At 38.2% G+C, this 18,555-nt stretch overlaps 1 protein-coding gene across 3 annotated transcripts in view; it reads right to left on the reverse strand.

Moving 5' to 3' along the window:
• Window positions 1-18,555, reverse strand: part of LOC129433238 (protein inscuteable homolog) — a 33,904-nt gene that overhangs the window by 2,486 nt on the left and 12,863 nt on the right. For all 3 annotated transcript variants that reach the window (XM_055191768.2, XM_073868343.1, XM_055191769.2), the window contains exons 3-11: window positions 17,796-18,156; window positions 17,284-17,336; window positions 14,704-14,827; window positions 13,012-13,125; window positions 7,956-8,081; window positions 5,365-5,536; window positions 4,847-5,025; window positions 4,701-4,767; window positions 3,804-3,959 (exon numbers count right to left, since the gene is read on the reverse strand). In XM_055191768.2, coding sequence (XP_055047743.2) covers window positions 3,804-3,959; window positions 4,701-4,767; window positions 4,847-5,025; window positions 5,365-5,536; window positions 7,956-8,081; window positions 13,012-13,125; window positions 14,704-14,827; window positions 17,284-17,336; window positions 17,796-18,156 — 1,352 coding nt within the window. The remainder of the gene's footprint in view (window positions 1-3,803; window positions 3,960-4,700; window positions 4,768-4,846; window positions 5,026-5,364; window positions 5,537-7,955; window positions 8,082-13,011; window positions 13,126-14,703; window positions 14,828-17,283; window positions 17,337-17,795; window positions 18,157-18,555) is intronic.

Raw genomic sequence — 18,555 nt, forward strand, 5'->3', positions numbered from 1 at the left:
CACTGAAATAAATTAGTTTCACTGAAAAAAGATTTATAATTTATTCAAGACAGAAAGGTCAAGGATTCATACAATGTATCGATGAAGTCATCAGGATTAGCAAAGGAAGCAGTCTTGCTTCCCTTCCGGAGTTCATCAATATTCTTTGGTTTTGTCTTCCATGCTTCCTCTTTCATCCTACCCCACATATGCTCAGTGATGTTCATGTCTGGTGACTGGGCTGGCCAATCCTGGAGCATCTTGATCTTCGTTGCCTTGAAGATCTTTGATGTGGAGATGGAAGTATGCGATGGAGCACCATCCTGCAGCAGAATTTGGCCTCTTTTATGGTTGGGAATATAAGAGGTAGCTAAGATTTCTTAGTATTTTAGACTATTGATGTTGCCTTTCACCCTGCAGATCTCTCTGACACCCCCATACTGGATGTAACCAGACTATGATTTTTCCGCCACCAAACTGTTTTCTGGGTGAGTCTCGAATCCATGCAGGCTCCAGCAGGTTTCCTGCAATATTTGAGGCAACTGTGGTGTAATTCAACAGAAGATTCATCTGAAAAACCAACCGTCTGCTTTTCCAGCGTCCATCCTTTTAGCAGGCAGTGGGCCTTGGCAAATGGCCAACAGTTTTTTTGCCAAATAGTCTTTTGTTTAGTGCTGGCTATGACCATGGAGGCCATTTCGAGACAAAATCCAACAAACTGTTCTGGTTGACACAGGGACTTCAGGTGACCAGGTCTTGTGGAGCTCTGCTGACGTGGAAAATGGGCTGGCATTCGATTTTTGAGCCAACAAACGGTCCTCTCGAGCAGCTGTTTTTGTGCGGGGTCTGCCTGACCCGGGCGTGTCAAAAACGTCTCCAGTCTCTTCAATTCTTTTTTATCCTCTGTACTTGACGTTGAGACACATTGAAGGTGTCTGCCACATCAGCAGTGGATCTGGTCTTCAGCCTTTTGATAATCAAAACTTTAGTCTCAGGGTGAATCTTAGGCATGTTTGCAGAGGTTTAGTTGCAGTTGATGTGAAGGTCTGGTGTACCGTTCTTTTTATACACACCTGAGACCTAATTGATCCATTATTAGTCACAGATGAAGCTTATATGACAAGGCGACATCACTTATGTCTTTGAAAAAACTGACTCAATGGGCTTTACCGAGCCGTGAATATCAAAATACTTTTTGACAGTTTCATTTTGCACTGAAACATTATTACAAAAGCTGTTGGGATTAAAATGAGCCATTTCTTGAAAACAAATCTTGATTAGAAAAATATTTTAGCGCCACTTCAGGTCAATTTGTACACAAGCGACAAGACTTTTCTCAGGGAGTGTATATTACAGCAGGATAAAAAGCTTGTGTTAATACATTCTCATTATGAATTTAACACGTATTAAGTTAACTTCATAATTTTAACAATGCAATGTAAACTTTATATGAAACATGATAAAAGCATTCGTCTTGTAAACAGATTTAAAATTATCATGTGCTGAGTGCTGACTAGTGTTGGGAACCGATAACCGGTTTTTATTCAGAACCGGTTCCGTTTTTTAAAAGGAATCGCAGGTAATTCGTAAGTTTCGGTTCTAAAAGCGGTTCATGTCTTACCTCATGAATATTAATTACCTTGAGCCACTGTTTATAGTCACTTGCGCAACTAAAATTAACTCAGCTCACCACAGAAAACACTCGCGTTGCTGAGGTAAGCTTTGTATACTTGTGTTAAACATGTCTAAGAGTCAAAAGTGTGGATTCTAGGGCTGTTGACGGTACAGTGCGACTCGTGATACCGTGCACTTCACAAACTATGAAAAATATAAAGTACAGTCTCGCCCAGCGACATATTTTCAAGTTCGCGTGAAAGCAAACGGACATAAGACTCAACAGTTAGTGCGCTATAAACCGATATCAGTGATGACCCGCTGGCTTGGGGGTGGAACAATGAGGTAAGATGTTCTCTCTTGGTCAAGGTTGCGAAAAAGTATCAATCTGCACTACCAGTATAGCAACATGTGTTTTCAGCACTGTGCAGACATTATAACCTCAAAAGGGTTCCTCACTTGAACCGTGTGTTGTTTCACAGATGAAAGTGATAAAATAAACATGCACATAGCCGCGCCGATCCCGTGGTCGCTCCAGGGCTCGAACAGCACCCACCGAAATGGATTCCGTTTGGGCCTGCTAATGTGTTATGTTTTGATTGGTTCCTTGTTTGTTTATATAGCCCTCATGTTTCCATTGTCTTTTGTCAAATTTTAATGTTGTTAAGTTTCTACTGTTGGTGAGTTCATGTTCTTTATGCCATGATATGCCATGCCAAGTTTATGGATATGTTTATATTTGTCTGCTAACTTCTGGATTTATAAACTGCAATTGGGATCTCCTTCAATTCTCCTTGCCTTCAGTGGGGATTTATTACAACTATGTAGGACTGAATTGCAAAGTTAAATCACAGTTCCCTTTCTGTCATCCACTCGATGTTGTGTCGATGACGACAGCAGGGGTGTGCTCCTAAGAGCCAATCCAGTCCGACATGTATATAAAATGCCAATGAAATTGCGTGAATGCTAATTGCGTGAATGCATCTCCGCCCATGCTTGCGTGTATAAAAGGAGAAGGCCATGTACCATTTGTTTGCTCTTTTTCTCCAGTTAAAAAAAAATTTAGAATCTCAGCCTCCTGCTTAAGAGAGAAGATCGTCAGGCGACCAAGAAGGATGCTCTTAAGGCTTCCAAGTGGCCCTGATGGCCTCAGCCCGGGCAGGAAAATTTGTCCATTGGGCCTGGCCCTCCAGACCATTACACGACTCTCAGACACCCAATGGTCGACAGCTTTGTCTTTCTCCTCCAGTGACACCTTCTCAGGTAAGTCAAGCTGTGGTGGATGAATGCTTGCTTTCCCCCCTTGCTCCACCCTCCAGCCATGACCCCCCCAGCACTACGAAGCAGATTGTTCCTCCTTTGCCCGACTCCCCTGGTGGGCATTGCACACGGGCACCCGTCGTTTTTTAGTGGTCATTACAGACGCCTTGAATGGACGGGCCTTTGCCTGCAATGGCATATCAACTGCCTAGAATTGCTGGCTGTCCTGTTCGTGTTGAAGCGATTATGCATCAAGCATGTGCTGGTCCGGTCAGACAGTACCGCAGCGATAGCGTATATAAAGCATCAGGGTGGCACATGCTCACGGCGGATGTCGCAACTCGCCCGGCACCTCTTGTTGTGGGGCAACAGAGACTCGTATATCCCAGGCAACCTCAATTGTGCAGCCGACACATTTTCACAGACCTGTAGACCTGTTTGCTTCTCCGGACAACACCCATTGCATGAGGTTCCCTCAGCATGCACACCTTAGCACATACCTGGCCATATCATCTGAGGAAGTACGCCTTCCCCCAATGAACTGCATTGCCTCATTTATCGTTGACACAACGTCAAGTGCACGACAGAAAGGGAATGTATCCCCTGTGCCACAGCACTGTCCCACTCCGCTGAGGCGAGCCGTATCAAGCTCCTCATATATAATCGAATGAATGGTTCAATGCCGTCAGACTGGATTGGCTCTCAAGAGCACACACCCACTATCATCATCGACACAACGTCTCGTTCCCTCCATCAGGGAACCGTGGTCACAGTTACTGAGTAACTGAGACATTTTTACCATTTCTGAATTCAGGATTTTTTTAGAGTGACTGGTGTTTAAATGACAAGCATCTAAACATTTCAGTTCCTTATAGGCACACACCAAATTATAGTGGCATACAGTCTAATATATTTTTATTGCATTGTAGTGTTCTCAATGATTCTTATACCCATCAGCTGTATGGCAGTCTGAGCAACAAGCGGATCTCTGCTGAGACGTGCCAGCGTGACAGCAGCTTTCTGTTGAACCCGCTCACATGCAGCAATCTCAGATGGACTGGTGGACGACGGCTTTTCATTTAGCAACAACAGCAGCTGCTCAATTCCTACATTAAAATGATCACAACACAGAGATTGGACACTGCATTTAGTTGATCTGAACATTTAACAAGTTTAGCAAATATAAAACACTTGCATTTCATTACTTAAATTACTGCGAAACAAAGGAAAACTCTGGACCTTGGCATAACATGTAATTTTTGCCACTAGAGGTCACAAAATAACAGCAACAAATAAGTAGCTTGATGATGCTGTAAAGGAGCATCCAATGATTGGAGCCGCTGTGTTCACTTCCACTGCCGATAGATTTAATAGGATTCACTCATCATGTTCATGGATGACATAATGAAATAAAGTTTTATAACCATAACATTATAAAATAAGCTAACAGAGTGGCATGTTAGATGCTACAACTTGTGTATACTTCTGCAAAGTATCGTGGGAGTGATGCAGTAGTTGTAGTGTCTCACACACTAAAACAGTAATAGTTAGGGGATAGAAATAACTGAGGGTAATGCAAACATGACACCACTGACAGGAAACATGTGACACACTGGATAAAATTTGAAGTTCAAACATTGTTGGAAACATTTGAGATAATGTAAGTACACATGTCAACAAAATATATAACACAGTTAGTGGCTTTTGAATATTTCTTACATATTGTGCCTTTAATTTGGGTGGTCTAAGAATTTTTGGAACCTCTCCAATTGACCTCAAACTGGTACAGTAGAACTGATTTATTAAACAACAGAATTACAAAAAAAAAAAACAATTTGTTGACAAACCCTTCTCTTGAAGCACCTCTGCAGTGCACTGCTCCAAAACAGACAAATTAGCAAGGACTGTCACAACCTAAGGGGATTGAAGCACTGTGTTATTTTGTTATTAATATGTCTTTAATATATATGCGCTGTAGTGTAATGTAATGTACCTGGTCTTTGGAGTATGGTGTGTCCACTCGTTGGCGGTCTCTGCAGGCCTGTAACAGAATGTGAATGGCGTTGAGCTGCAGGAGGATTTCACAAGCCATGCTGTCAAAGAATGTGATGTTTGCCAGAGCTGCCGAGGCCAGCAGAAATACTTCACCGCAGGAGGCAGTCTCACACAGATCTGCACACACATCCACCAAAAACTAAGTTTAAAATATAAACATTAGTATAGGGTTTCATAAGATACAATTTTAACACGAAAGTCATAAGGTTCTCCCAAACATAAAAAAGATAACAAAAAAGCAGATGATGCAGTTATAATTCATAATAAGCGAACTCATCAGCTGACCTACAGGGACACACTTACTTTTAAACGCATGCACGCTCCATAGTGGTGTGTTGTCTTGCATATGGATGTTTATTATATTACATAAACTAACTGCACATCATTAGGGCTCATTTCATCACTGATGGGCAGCTTCAGATGTAAATAAACATAAGCATGACACTTTGAACTGACTTATGAGGGCTGTGACGATGTCCTGCATGCTCTCCAGGAAGCTGGCGAGATGTTGTGTGGATGTGTGTTGAGGAGAGGTGATCTGTGCCATCACCGCAGCGGCTTCAGCCCGAGTCGCCTCTGCACATCCATCATCTGTTAAGATATCTGCCAGACACAAGATTCCATCCACCTGCATGTAAACATCAAAAACACACCTGATTGAATTGGATTTAGCTATTGTTTATGAGGTCGTACTTATAGATTTAGTTGACTTAGATTGTTACATAGTTTTGCGCATTTGACTTAAACAAACACTTGCAAAGTGAAAGTGACTTATCGGGCAGTTTCCCAAACAGGGTTTATCCTACACTCTAAAAACAAACAGTACTAAATAGCACTAAAAGTGGTTCACTGGCTTGTAATCATAGGGGAACTATTTTAAGTGCCAGTTAGCACCTATGTAGCACCATATTGTGCTATATAGAACCATATCTGGTGCTATAGTGGTGCTATATCACCCCTGGATGGTTCTTCATAAGTGCTTTATTGGTGCTATATAGCACACAAAATGGTTCCTCTATTATTATGAGCTTTTATTGCTATTTAGCATTATTCTTTAGAGTGTAGTCCCAGACTACAGTAAAATGCATGGCTTAATTTCAAAACATCTTGTACTGGTGTATCTTAACATACATCAGTGCCATTGTTTTGCAAATGAAAATGCACATCAGTAAGTAGGTTTTTTTTCTAAGGTATGTTTGTAAAAACAACTTAAATGTTCTAAAATGCCTAGTCCTGGATTAATCTAAAGCCTGTCTGGGAAACTGCCTCATCAAGTTTCAAATTTATTTATTATGTAACAATCATGCTGTTCACAACAATTTTCCCCAAAAACTACAAAATCAGTGAGATAAATGTCTGTCAAGTGCAACTACGTGGCAAAACAGAAATGCAAGTTATTTTCAATATTGCCAGGCAAAAAAGTTATACACCTTATGTTTTAATATTTTAGGTCAGGGACAAAGCTTAAGTCTAGCCCTAGATTAAAAAGCATGTTTTTACTCTGAATGTTATTAACTGAATACAACTTGTACTGAAATATCTTATATCAGTGCCATTCTTTTATCCCAAGATGCACACCAGTAAGGCACATTTATAAAAGCTATTGAAAAGTCTTCATGGCTTCATCTATCTAGGGTTGTATATCTATATACTAGATGTGGATATTGTTTGTACATCTGTCTTTAATAGATAGGTATCCACTTATCCACACTCTAAGAAGAGATGCGTTAATTGTTTTCACTTTTTTTGTTATGCTATGAACACATTATGTGTCATTTTGTGTTAAAATAAAACACAAGTTGTGTTAAAAGTAACACTCTAATAATAACACAGATGTTTGAAATCAGGGACAAGGCATTTAGTGTGTTGTCCCTAAACTAACACTGATGTGTTGTTTTAATATGTTCTAAGAGTTCATCCATCCATTATCCTTCCTCTAGCCATCCTATATCAATGCATATATACAAGCCGCACAGTTAAGAGAAAAATTTTTACTGTGACAAAGCCCATTAGATCACACAGGATAACAGGATGTATGCCACCTTTTTTGTATCACACATTAACAATTAAAATTCACATTTGCTATGCAAGAGCCTGCACTCACAAAAATATTTGTGATTTTAAATGTGATTCTGAGGTTCTCCCACAATATCTTTGCAGTGTACGATGTACAAAACAAAGATTCTTATTAAATAATGCATGCAAGAATACATGGCGTTATCGCAAAATTGCATGTGCAATTGCAAGTGAAAGAAAGTTGTCTGTAGGTTTGCAAAATGTATCTAAAAATGCAAAACCTTCTGAGTATAATTTGCTTGATCCAGACAGAAATGCTTGGAAATTAAGTCTGTGGTGAACTTACTGTTGGTCAAGGGTCTTGATTTCTGAATGTTTCCATGTTAAGGAGCATAAGGTTATATAACACATTTTATCTACAGCTGTCAGTTTTATTATTTCACCATATGGTGGCGGTGTTACACAAGATATGACATACAGCACATTAGAATAAGCACCACAACACAAAATACCAAAATAAACTCTAATATAAAAACACAAAGAGCAGGAATCTCATTCTCCTTTAGGTCACGTGAATCTTAAAGAAATAAACATAATATAGAGAGTGTTTGGTCAAAATCTTTGATGATTGACAATCAACCTCCATGAAATATTATCTTTTATTTATTTATATAAATTTTATTGTATTTTATATTTATTTATTTATTTGTATATATTATTTGTTTTACGTACTTGGAAAAGAAGTGTGGTATACACGTAAACATGATCTTCTCAGTCTGCAACATGTTTATATCAGTCATTCCTCCACATTTACAAAGATTTTAATGTTATTTCATATTATTATGAAAGTATTGTTATGTTCTAAAAATATAATCAAATGAAACAGCCTCATTAGTATTTGTGAAAAAATATTTGAATGGATGAAACCATTAATGCACTCTGGGATCAGAAACTCTCCTTTGTATTCCCCAATCGCTCAGCCTTTACAAACACATCTGGATGATTTTATATGTAAGTTGGGAAACTGATACCTTCTCCAGCTGTTCGATACCCTCTTCAACACAACAGATAGATGCCACGGTTCTCAATGCATTAGCATAGAGAGTACTGAAACAGTCCTGTCTGCATATCTTCAACAGGGCCACAACCGCACCCTCCTGTAAATAAAACAAACAATCACTTTAATAATAAATGTGACCTCCAGAGAAAGCTTTCAAACGTACACGAGACAGACTCCAAGTTTATGCTGAGAGAGTATGTGAATGGATACATTAAACATAACATGTGTGCTATTTACACAAAATCCCTAATAAGATCAAGATATTTCAGCCCAGATCTGTGAATGACACAAATTGGTGAGGCACTAGAGGGAAAATGACTGCAAGACGAGGTAACCACTGTCATTATGTGAATAAGCTTAATTATATGGACAACACGGCAGGCGTCGGTCCGGGGCCACACGATGCCATGCTGGAGAGCCTTAAACGACAGGGTATTCATCATCTCCAAACCCTTCTAAACACATAGAGTCACATCAGCTCTGACTTTCCCATATCTAAACTCCAGGAAGTGGCCATCATCCTAAAACAGCCGTCTCTTTTCTGTTTCTGGCTACTTCAGTGACGTCAATGTTTAGCGTTTAAAACTTCCTGTGCCTTTTACAGTCCCATAATAAACACAGAGTTAAATATAGAATGAAGTCAGGGTTTATAACATCACACTATTTTTATTAAAACTACAGTGTCTTGAGAACACAGTTTATTCTTTGGGTTTAAAAATCTACCTTCGTTTTATAATTTACACTGGGAAATGTCAATAAATCTCACCTTTGTGTTTACTAACAACAGTTTTTGTAAAAGTATGATTACTCAGGCCTGTTGTCAAGGGCAGGGGCATTAAGGAGCAATGACAACCTAGATGATACAACGTGCCCCCCTAAACATATAGTAATTGGGCAAATGTATTATTTGAGACAAAACAGATTCAGTTTGTGAATTCAGTCATTCACAAAATGGTTTAAAATGCCTCTTTAGGAGTAGAAGCTGTCTAAGGCTCTATGAAAGGGAGTGGGGAATATTAAAGTCTTCTTTTTGAGCCTTGGATAGAGGGCTTAAATATTTAAATATTTTTTTCTGTGCAACTGGTGATTAAGGAAATTTAGAGGATGTTATTCTGTTCAGTTTTTTATGAACTTTTTTCTCCCCTGCTACTTGGTAAGTGTGATACTTTATTTTGTTGAAGTATTTTTAGATACGTTTTATAAATACGAGAGATTTCAAAATGAAAATGTGTTAAAGTGTGATTAAACAACTACAATGTAATAAAATAGAGCATTTTAGATATTGAGAAGCATACAGAGAATAAGATGTACAAGTGATGACAGGTATTTTAATAATATGTGGCAGAGAGACGGTAAAAAAAGAAGAGACTAAACTGATTTGATTATAAACACGCACGCACACACCTTATAGACTGTTGTTGCATTAATGGACATGGGTTATTTAAAAAAAAATATAAACAAAAACTCATTACAGCTCATGATGTAATGATTGCAGTTTCAGATAGTTGACTTGATACACATCAAGGTGTATCTGATAAACACTATGGATTCAAACTGGACCATCAGTCTTTTCCAGCACATAACAAAAAACCTTCACGAAGGTCAGGACCCTCCTGGTGACCAATTCAACTGTAAAAATCTCCTTAATTGTTTATTTGTGCTTAATGCAGACCTATACTTTGCATCTTTTTAGAGGTTTTGAATCTTTTCCACAGAATACACACTTTAACATGTGATGTTTAGTACATTATGAACTACATTGTATTAGTTAAAAAGAATCAATAATTATATTGCCAGACAATTATTCTGTACAAATGTAAAAATAAAAGAATAAACTACGCTATTAAAAAAACAACCCCTCGTATACCCCTCGAGTACAAATGTTCATCTAATCATGGGGTCAACATACTGTATGTGACTTTCTTATCCAGTAAAAGAAACAAGCTATATTTTTTCTTTTAAAAATAAAATAGTTCAAGTTCATAAGAGATTAATAAATTAATAATTGTTTTTTACAGTGTGCATCATTTGCAGGTTTACAGAAATTTTACATGGTACACAAAGAGATTATTTTGATTTTTTTTAAATGAAGAATTAAATTGTCCAAGGAATTATAGTTGATTTGGGGCAACATTGTTGTATATATAAATATAAATATAAATCCAGACCAAGAGTTGACATCTCAAAGCCCAGATCCAGACAAAGACTCATCCCTGAAACCACACTAAAGACTTTTTCAAATAGACTTTCTGGAAAATACACGGAAAATGCATCCTGGATTTTTCCGGGATCATTTGATTTTTTGTTCATTCACACTGTCAAATGATTTGCCGGCATCTGCAAGGTCCCGGAAAGACACGTGACCTGTTGAAAGTCCTGCCCTATCTTCTATGTAGCGTCTTAAGTTTGCCAATTATTTATTATTTCTCTCAGTTTTCAGACATTTCTCATTGTGATTGTTAATATGCATTTAAAACCCCCGTTTTGAGGAGCTGAACGATAAATCTTGTTGGGATGACCTGCGGGCAGTTGGGTCTATGTTCATTTAAACACTTACAGTATAATGTAGCAGTTTGAGCATACAAGAGTTATAAAGCTCACAGTCTAATTTAAAGGAAGATATTCCCTTTAACCAAAGGTATTTTTAATGTAGGCCTACTACAGTAAACGCCTGAGATGTAGTTCTACAGTTATTTCCAAGATCCTGATAACGTGGACGTGTTCATTTGAATAATGCCCGCCCACTAGCTGCTTATACCCGCCCCCTTACTGTTGCCAAGGAGACTTGATTTGTTAAATAGCCCAAGTCTGTTTGCCAAAGGTATTGCAGAGTTATTGATTTCAGTATGTCTAGAAGACGCTGTTTTTTAATGTGAGGGTAAAATAATATTGTACAGTACGCAGAGTAAGTGATAAAATAGTGGAAACTATATTTCTGCTATCGTCATTTTTGTGATGACTGCTTCCTAAACCATGCATGGAGAGGGCTGGATTTGTACAACGTTTGCTCCTAAAGGATGGATCTGTTCCTACTTTGTTGAAACCTTGCACTTTAGGATCACAACTAGTATACATTATTATTTGTAGAGACAGACCCACTGCGCAAAGTGACGTCAGAATGACGTCTTTTTCATGGAATTTTTGGACGTCCGAATCATATATTGTAATATAACGAACTACACATTTAATTACAGATTTTTAATTGGACATTTAGATGAATTTGTATATAAATAAAGAAAGCAGAAAACACAGTACTGTATAAAATAATATAGACTATTCGTAAGTATTAATCATGTTGGTACAATAATGCTGATATTTGTAAATAAAAAAAAATTTATAGGCCTAATCATGTAATACAGACTGTCATAGACGTCCAAATGACCTCCAAAGAATTACCCAGTTCAAACGTCAAATGTTGCCCGTAAATATGACGTCCAAATGACGTCCAAAAAATTACCCAGTTTAAACGTCAAATGTTGCCCGTAAATATGACGTCCAAGTAGGGTCATGGTTGGACGTCCAAATAGTGGACCTAGTTTGGACGTCGAATAGATGTCCAGAATTGGTCATGGACCGACGGACCCAATATAGACACGATCTGCACGTCTATTCGACGTCCTGTGTTTAGTGGGGAGCTACCTAAAACCTCATAACAACTGTTACATTTATACTCAGGGCTGCGTTTCTCAATAACATTGTTTTTAATTGAACATAGCGTACTATGAAGACTTTAAAACCTTTCTTCCTTATGATGTTAGAAGCTGCTGTCCTTGGGAATGGTGCTGAATTGGTAGATGATGATCTTTCTGGATCCATATTTCATACAGGCATGTTTATACATACATTCATACTTATTTATAAATAGACTGCCTATTAAATGGAAGTAACAAAAAAAAATGTATTCACTGCGCCGCCTTTGCAAAAAAATATTTGCTTACTTTCATAATAAACTTGACGTTGTACAACGAAAGTAGGCGCGAATCTATATGCACGTTGTGTTAAATACCCAAGCGCAACACTCGGATAAATGTAGTGTGAACGCGTGTATGGTATTTTATTTTAGTGCAGATGTTTGGTGTCTGGACATCGACTGTATATGTTTAACATTATAAAGCAATTCTGCACCACGGTTTGCCATCATGCTTTTACACAGTGAAAGAGAGTAACAGGTTATGTGACAGAAAACTAGTCCAGTTTTCTTCAGTACACAGCAGAGCTTCACCGAAAATATACAAGTGGCCACGATCAGACATTACAGACACTAAAAAAATATATGCAGACACTTAAATGAAGAGTTTTAAAATACTGATTATTTATTCAGGGGTTTTACCTTTATTTTCTGAATGTGGAAAAATTACAGAGGTCCGAATTTTCGTGACCCCGTTGCTGCGGCCATTACAACACATCTAAAGTGTAAGGTGGTTACAGAATTACCATTGTGAAGCATACTGCTCAAATCCTCCTTCAAACTCTCTAAATCTGATTCAGGCTCAAACTGGTAAGGCAAATACAAATGCCATCCTAGAGGCAGTTTACAAAGAATTTTTTTTATTATTATCTACATGCGCTGAAACCTGATTATAGTAATGGACTTCAACGATTGACCAATCACAAACATTTAGAACCCCTGACCAATCAGAGTATACTTGGCATGTGTGGGGGTGGGGCTTTGAAGAGACACAAGCGTTTTAGAGAGAGATGTTGCAAATATCTATTATGAGAAAAATAATGTGTTTTTTGAACTTTAATTCAAACAACAGTATTGTGGTAGATACATATATAAACTTTTTTTGTGCTCATATTAGCTGCTCTTTAAAGTGAAATATTTCACCATTTACATCAGATACCCAACAGAACCTTCCAATTTGTGTCTACATGGTCAACCATAGCTAAAAGTCCAGTTACATTCATTCAGAAGGGAAGTAAAGAGATTAAAGGAGTTTGGGCAGGTGTCCCAAATACGCTTGGTTTCCCTAGTGGCACAATGTGTGTGTGTGTGTGTGTGTTCACTAAAGATGATGTCTTACTTTAGCAATGATGCTGCAAAGCTGTGGTCCATCCTGAGTTAAAGACAGCAGATTACTGATGGCAGTGCTGATGGTAAGAACATTATCAGACTCTTCAATCTGTCTGATCAGAATCTGAGGGGAAAAGCAAATAAAACAACAATTCAGATTTGTGGCTGATCTCAGTTAAATTGTAAAAGTTTATATACATTTTAGTGTAAGTTTCAATAGGTTTTTATTTAACCATCATAGGTCTGATTTATAAATGTTGTGCGGAGCGAAAGTCAGTCTGCCTATTGTGGCTGGTGTGCTTCACATTTGAGCCTTGTCTCCCAAAACGCATCCAAGCAACTCACTAAAGCAATATGGTATTACAGGCACCTATGTGACCCAACTCCCCTGCACCTTGGGACAACTGAGCGAACTGATTTGGTGGCCATAGAGCAGACTGTGGAGATTTTAAAGAGATTATAACATGAAAACAATGGCAATCCCTTCATTAAAGACTCATGGAATGTATAGTTTATTAGAGATCACATCATCAGACAACACCTTCTGCCAACATAAACAGGATCCTGGAACAATAAACATAGAGATCTTTACAGTGTCCACAGAACTGATCCACCATAGCGCCCAATGACTTTAACACTCTATTTAGAGTCAGGCTACAGCTCCAATGACAACAACAAATGCTTGCCGAAACGCTTTAGAAAAATAAATAAATTCAGTGAATGGGATCTCATGGTTCAGGATCATGGCCTTCAATACTTCAGGTCTTCAACTCTGACGTGCACATGATAATGCCACTGATAGAATGCTTGAGAAGATGTTGGTTTTTATCCAGCAGGTGCCCCTACCCAGTGGTGTAGTGCAGGGTATACGCAGGTATACGGAGTATACCCACCTCTTTATTTAATGGCATGGGGTATACCCACTTCTACTGGGGGCATACATTAAGAGTATACCCACTTCTACTAGGGGCATAAACTAAGAGTATACCCACTTCTCCACTGCCCCTACCCACAAATGGCCAAAAAAGATGATGATTAGCAGCTGTGGAGGACACTGACAGTGCGTGGTTCTTCCATTCGAGCTGCATGGGGCCTCAGACACTTTACAGCATGGATATTGTCCTTCATACAACAGTTCTTTCTGGTTCTCGAATCTAATTAATAGCCATGAGATATTCTACTAGAATTGACACAGTAACCGCTTTACCATTTTGCATTGTTTACGTATCATTCTGCTCCTGCTGATTTTAAGAATAAGTGAATGAGGCGTGAACCACTTGAGCCACACAGTCACTCACATATCTGTGAATGGAAAAACAGAACGGATGGTCACACACTCACACATTAAGTGGCACAAACGCTGTTTTTGAACACTTTTGGTGTCTCAATTAGTCCCCTAGAATTGATAATCCTCATGGCCTCTTCCAATCGATTAAATAAATATACCAAATAGATTTTCTAAGTTAAAGAAATTAACTTTTTACCTTTGCCAAAACAAAAATAACAAATGAGATGTATTATGAATAAAAGAAACAAATAACAGATTCAATAGTGCAATAGTGCGTTCATAATTTTAGTTTAGAGTGAAAGGCCTTGTGAAGTGGCCTTTTTACTTTGTTTTGTAAATTTTCATTTGCCAATACCCAAGCTTTTGTTGTCAAAGGAACAACAATAAATCTTTAAAATGAGGTTAGGTCTGTACCTGTATTTCATTGGCCAGTGCCATATCAATCATGTGACTAAAAGAATCGCTGAGGTCAGTCAGGATCTCATGAATGGCCTCCTTCATGGATCTCAGGAAGTATTCATCCTCAGTATGAAGACATCTAAAGAGGAAATGAGAGTTGGAGAAAATTGAAATTGTACAATGCTATGTATAAAATTGAGTATGATAGTGTGAGATGCTGCAGTTGGGTGTGAGGTGGTATATCACATTAAAACATGTTTTAATATGGTGTGAGAACGTTCGGGAATGGATGAGATGAAAGCTGGTGTGGGATGGTGTGGCATAATGTCAGATGGTGTGACGTAGTGCCACTGTAAGCTGGAAGAGGATGGTTCCTCAGTTTCCTGACGTGTGCTCCAAAATGCAAGAAGCTACAGCGCATATTTCCCGATGACAGTTTTATAATTCATTATAAGGTCTCCTTTTTTTTATCAAAAAGTTACGGATTGCAGCTGTAATGTATCAGAGGAGAACTGACCCTATCGGCTGAGTCAAGATTGTTTCTCCATTTATACGTCAGTGGAGTTTGGGTTTCTTATTGAAGAAGCCCAGATGAACAGCATTCAAATCTCTGCAGCTGACTGACTTTAAGTGACGCTGAAACGACTATCACGTCCTTTGTTTCCTGCTTAGCAAAAGCGGAATGCAAAGACAGTCCAACACATGATGCAGGTATTTTGAAATAATGCATTTGCTTTGTTCTGTGTATCAATGTAATTTCAGGACAGAACAAACTTGAGCGTTGCTGCTGACTCTGTTCAGACACTTTGAATGCCTGTGAGCATCACGTGGGGAGCTGACTATCAAAATGGTCAAGTTAAATAAAGTTTGTATTTACAGTCAAACAGCAACACAGCTGCCTTTACCTAAAGTAAACTGCCTGTATCTTGTAAGTCCTCTATACTTAGTTTTCAAATCATGAAATGACTTGTATGGAAAAGGTAGCCTCTAAAAAGGTATTGCAGTACATATGAATATATCCATAGTCTAGATAACTTTATACTGTATATTGGTTCAGTAAGTGGGGGATTTCTCTTAATACCCAGTTAAAATTAAAAAACAATAAAACAATTCTGTTATCTAGTTATTTATGGTTAGGGTTTTTTGTGTCCTGTCTTTTAAATTTTACTCATTGAAGAAAGCAAAACCGTTATATTGTGTTATCCCAAAAAGGTGGTGCTTTAAATAAGTTACTACATCCACAACAACAACAAATTTGTCCTGCTTTAAAATGTTTAACACATGTGGTTTTGCATTATTTCTAATCAAATTTTAACATAAATTTAATCAATTTGTTAACTTGATAAAACTTGAGAATTTTGGCATTTTGGCAACGGAAGTGATGTTGTTCCCCAGTGTTTCTAACGTGTTAGCAACTCAGAAAGTTTATTAAAATGGTGTCCCAGAATCAAAATGTCTGGTTGCTGCGTTTGGTTGCACTAATATAATATACTTGTCAGGATCCTGTCAGAATCTTGTCTTTGTATTTATCTGGTCTTGTGACAGGGTTCTGGCAGTACCATGTTTTATGTGGGAGATGCGTGGTTTTAGTATTGATTTATTCTGACCACGCATTTCCCGGGTCTTGTCACTTTTTCCCCGATCCCTTACTTGTGATTTGTTTCAGGTGTCTGTAATTTATTTTGTCCCTATTTAAGGTCTTTGTGTTTGATGTTCTTTACTCGTGCGTTTGTCCAACTACTTGTAGGCCTTGTTTATCTACCAATGCCTAGTCTAGTTTAGTGTATAGTTAGTGTCAAGTTAAGTCTAGTTAGTCGTTTGTATTCTAGTTTTGTTTCATGTTGTTTGCCCCATCGTGCGTTTTGTTTTCTGTTTTGAATTTAATAAATTATAATTTTTATCTTTGTCTCCGCGTGTGGGTTCTCGTTGTGACCAATTCCTGACAGAACTAATATACGTGTATATGTATCTAGCCACTTTATATCAAAATGTTAAAATAACTTTCTCTCTCTGTGTTGCTTCACTGCTGATTTTTGCCATACATCCGTTGCCAAAATGCGCGCACATACGTTGCCACGTCATCATTGTGTACAAACAGTAAAAGGGTCTATATTTTCGCTTTTTGGGGCATTCTCCCTCTGCCATGGTGCTCCTGTTTCTAGATACACTGATTAATTCGGTTCGGGAGAAGAGATAAATGCCCGCCCACACTGACAATTGATTGGTTGATTTACCTGAATAGGCCAATCAGGATGCTTTCTGTTTTACATGAGGAACTTCTGGGAGACTTGGGATGTCTGCATTTTGTTAAAAACACTTTTATTGTAATAATCAAACTGTCCACTTTTTATCAGTAGGTAATGCTTAATGTACATTTCATGGTATTACTGCTAATTTTCTATGAATGTTGCATTCCTGTATCAGATGATGTAAGATACAATAGTATAAAGTAATAGTCTAAAAGACCTTATGAAATAGTACACCATTACATGGGAGGATGTGAGGTGCTTTGGGATGATAGGACAAGGAGAAAGAAGACACAAAATGTTGTGAAATCATAAGAGCTGACATGCAGATGTTGGTTGAAACCATTACCTCTCAGTAATGACGTTGAGCTCCATGCACTTTTCCAGCAAAGACTTCTCATACTGACAAAGAGATGCACAGACAGATAATCAAACACTCAAATGATCATTTAGTTTTGCAGTTTAATATTTGGATTAAAAAAAAGTTGCCCATGTCCATGCTTTTGTCCATTTTCAAGTAATGTATATCTATGTACCAGGTTAAAAGTAATAAGTATAAGCTTACCAAAAAGCTAAATCTTAGGTTGAACCTGCACCGCATTTATGTCAGAAGACCTATCTGCAGCAGCCATAGATGAGGTCATTCATTCAGAGACCCAGTATTATGTTATATGTTGTCATATCACAGCCTTATACTAAAATCATACCCATCAGGCGTCACTGTGATTCTTAGAGCTTCATATTAAATGCAGTTCAAGATTTTGCCTATTTTTATAAAAATCTTATTCAAGCTAAAGAAATAAGTATTTACATGAGGGCATGTGGGTGAGTCAATTTTGAGAGATTTCTCTTCTTCTGTACCTTCTGCATTTCAGGTGGAGCATTTCTGGCGGCGCTGTATTCTTGGATGAGAGAGCGCACGTGACAGTTGACTCTGACAGCGGTACTGTGGACCCTCTGCCAACGTCCTCTCTCCAAACGCTGGAACATCTTCCCCAGCTCAGTGCTGACCACCAGCGCCCTCTTCAGCAGCATCTGTAAGTTATCACGTGTGACATGCTCACTCACAGCACCCGGACCGGATACAATGAGCTCACCTGGTGCGTCTTCATCCACGCCAATGGGTTTTGATTGCAGAACACACATGCACTCCACCTCTGTCATGTGCCGTAAGTCCTCCATCCAGCGCTGGACCGAGTCCACCTCTATGACGTGCATCCGGCTGCACCAACACAAATGATCATTTACTGTTATTTACCAAATGAAAACACTCGACAGAAGTCAGTGTGAAGGTACGCGTGATAATATCTGGGGATGCAGGCAAATTTCTAAGTATTGATTCGAAAGCAACTAAAAGAATTATATTCAAACACACTTATTGTAGCACCTGATAAGGAAAATCTTTGAAGGGTAATGTTTTACAAATAAGAAAAATAATAAATACTTTTCTATAACACAACATGAAAGGTGTTTCAGAGCTTATAAAGGATTATTTAAAAAGGGTTAGAAAATAAGATATTGTTCTAAATAAGCTGATATATTATAAACAAGCACATGTTTTATTCTCTCATAACTGAGGTCCTGTCAGTTGTGTTGTATGTTAATGGTCCTCAGTATACCT

Source organism: Misgurnus anguillicaudatus, chromosome 6 (assembly GCF_027580225.2).
Source record: "Misgurnus anguillicaudatus chromosome 6, ASM2758022v2, whole genome shotgun sequence".
Taxonomy (NCBI): domain Eukaryota; kingdom Metazoa; phylum Chordata; class Actinopteri; order Cypriniformes; family Cobitidae; genus Misgurnus; species Misgurnus anguillicaudatus.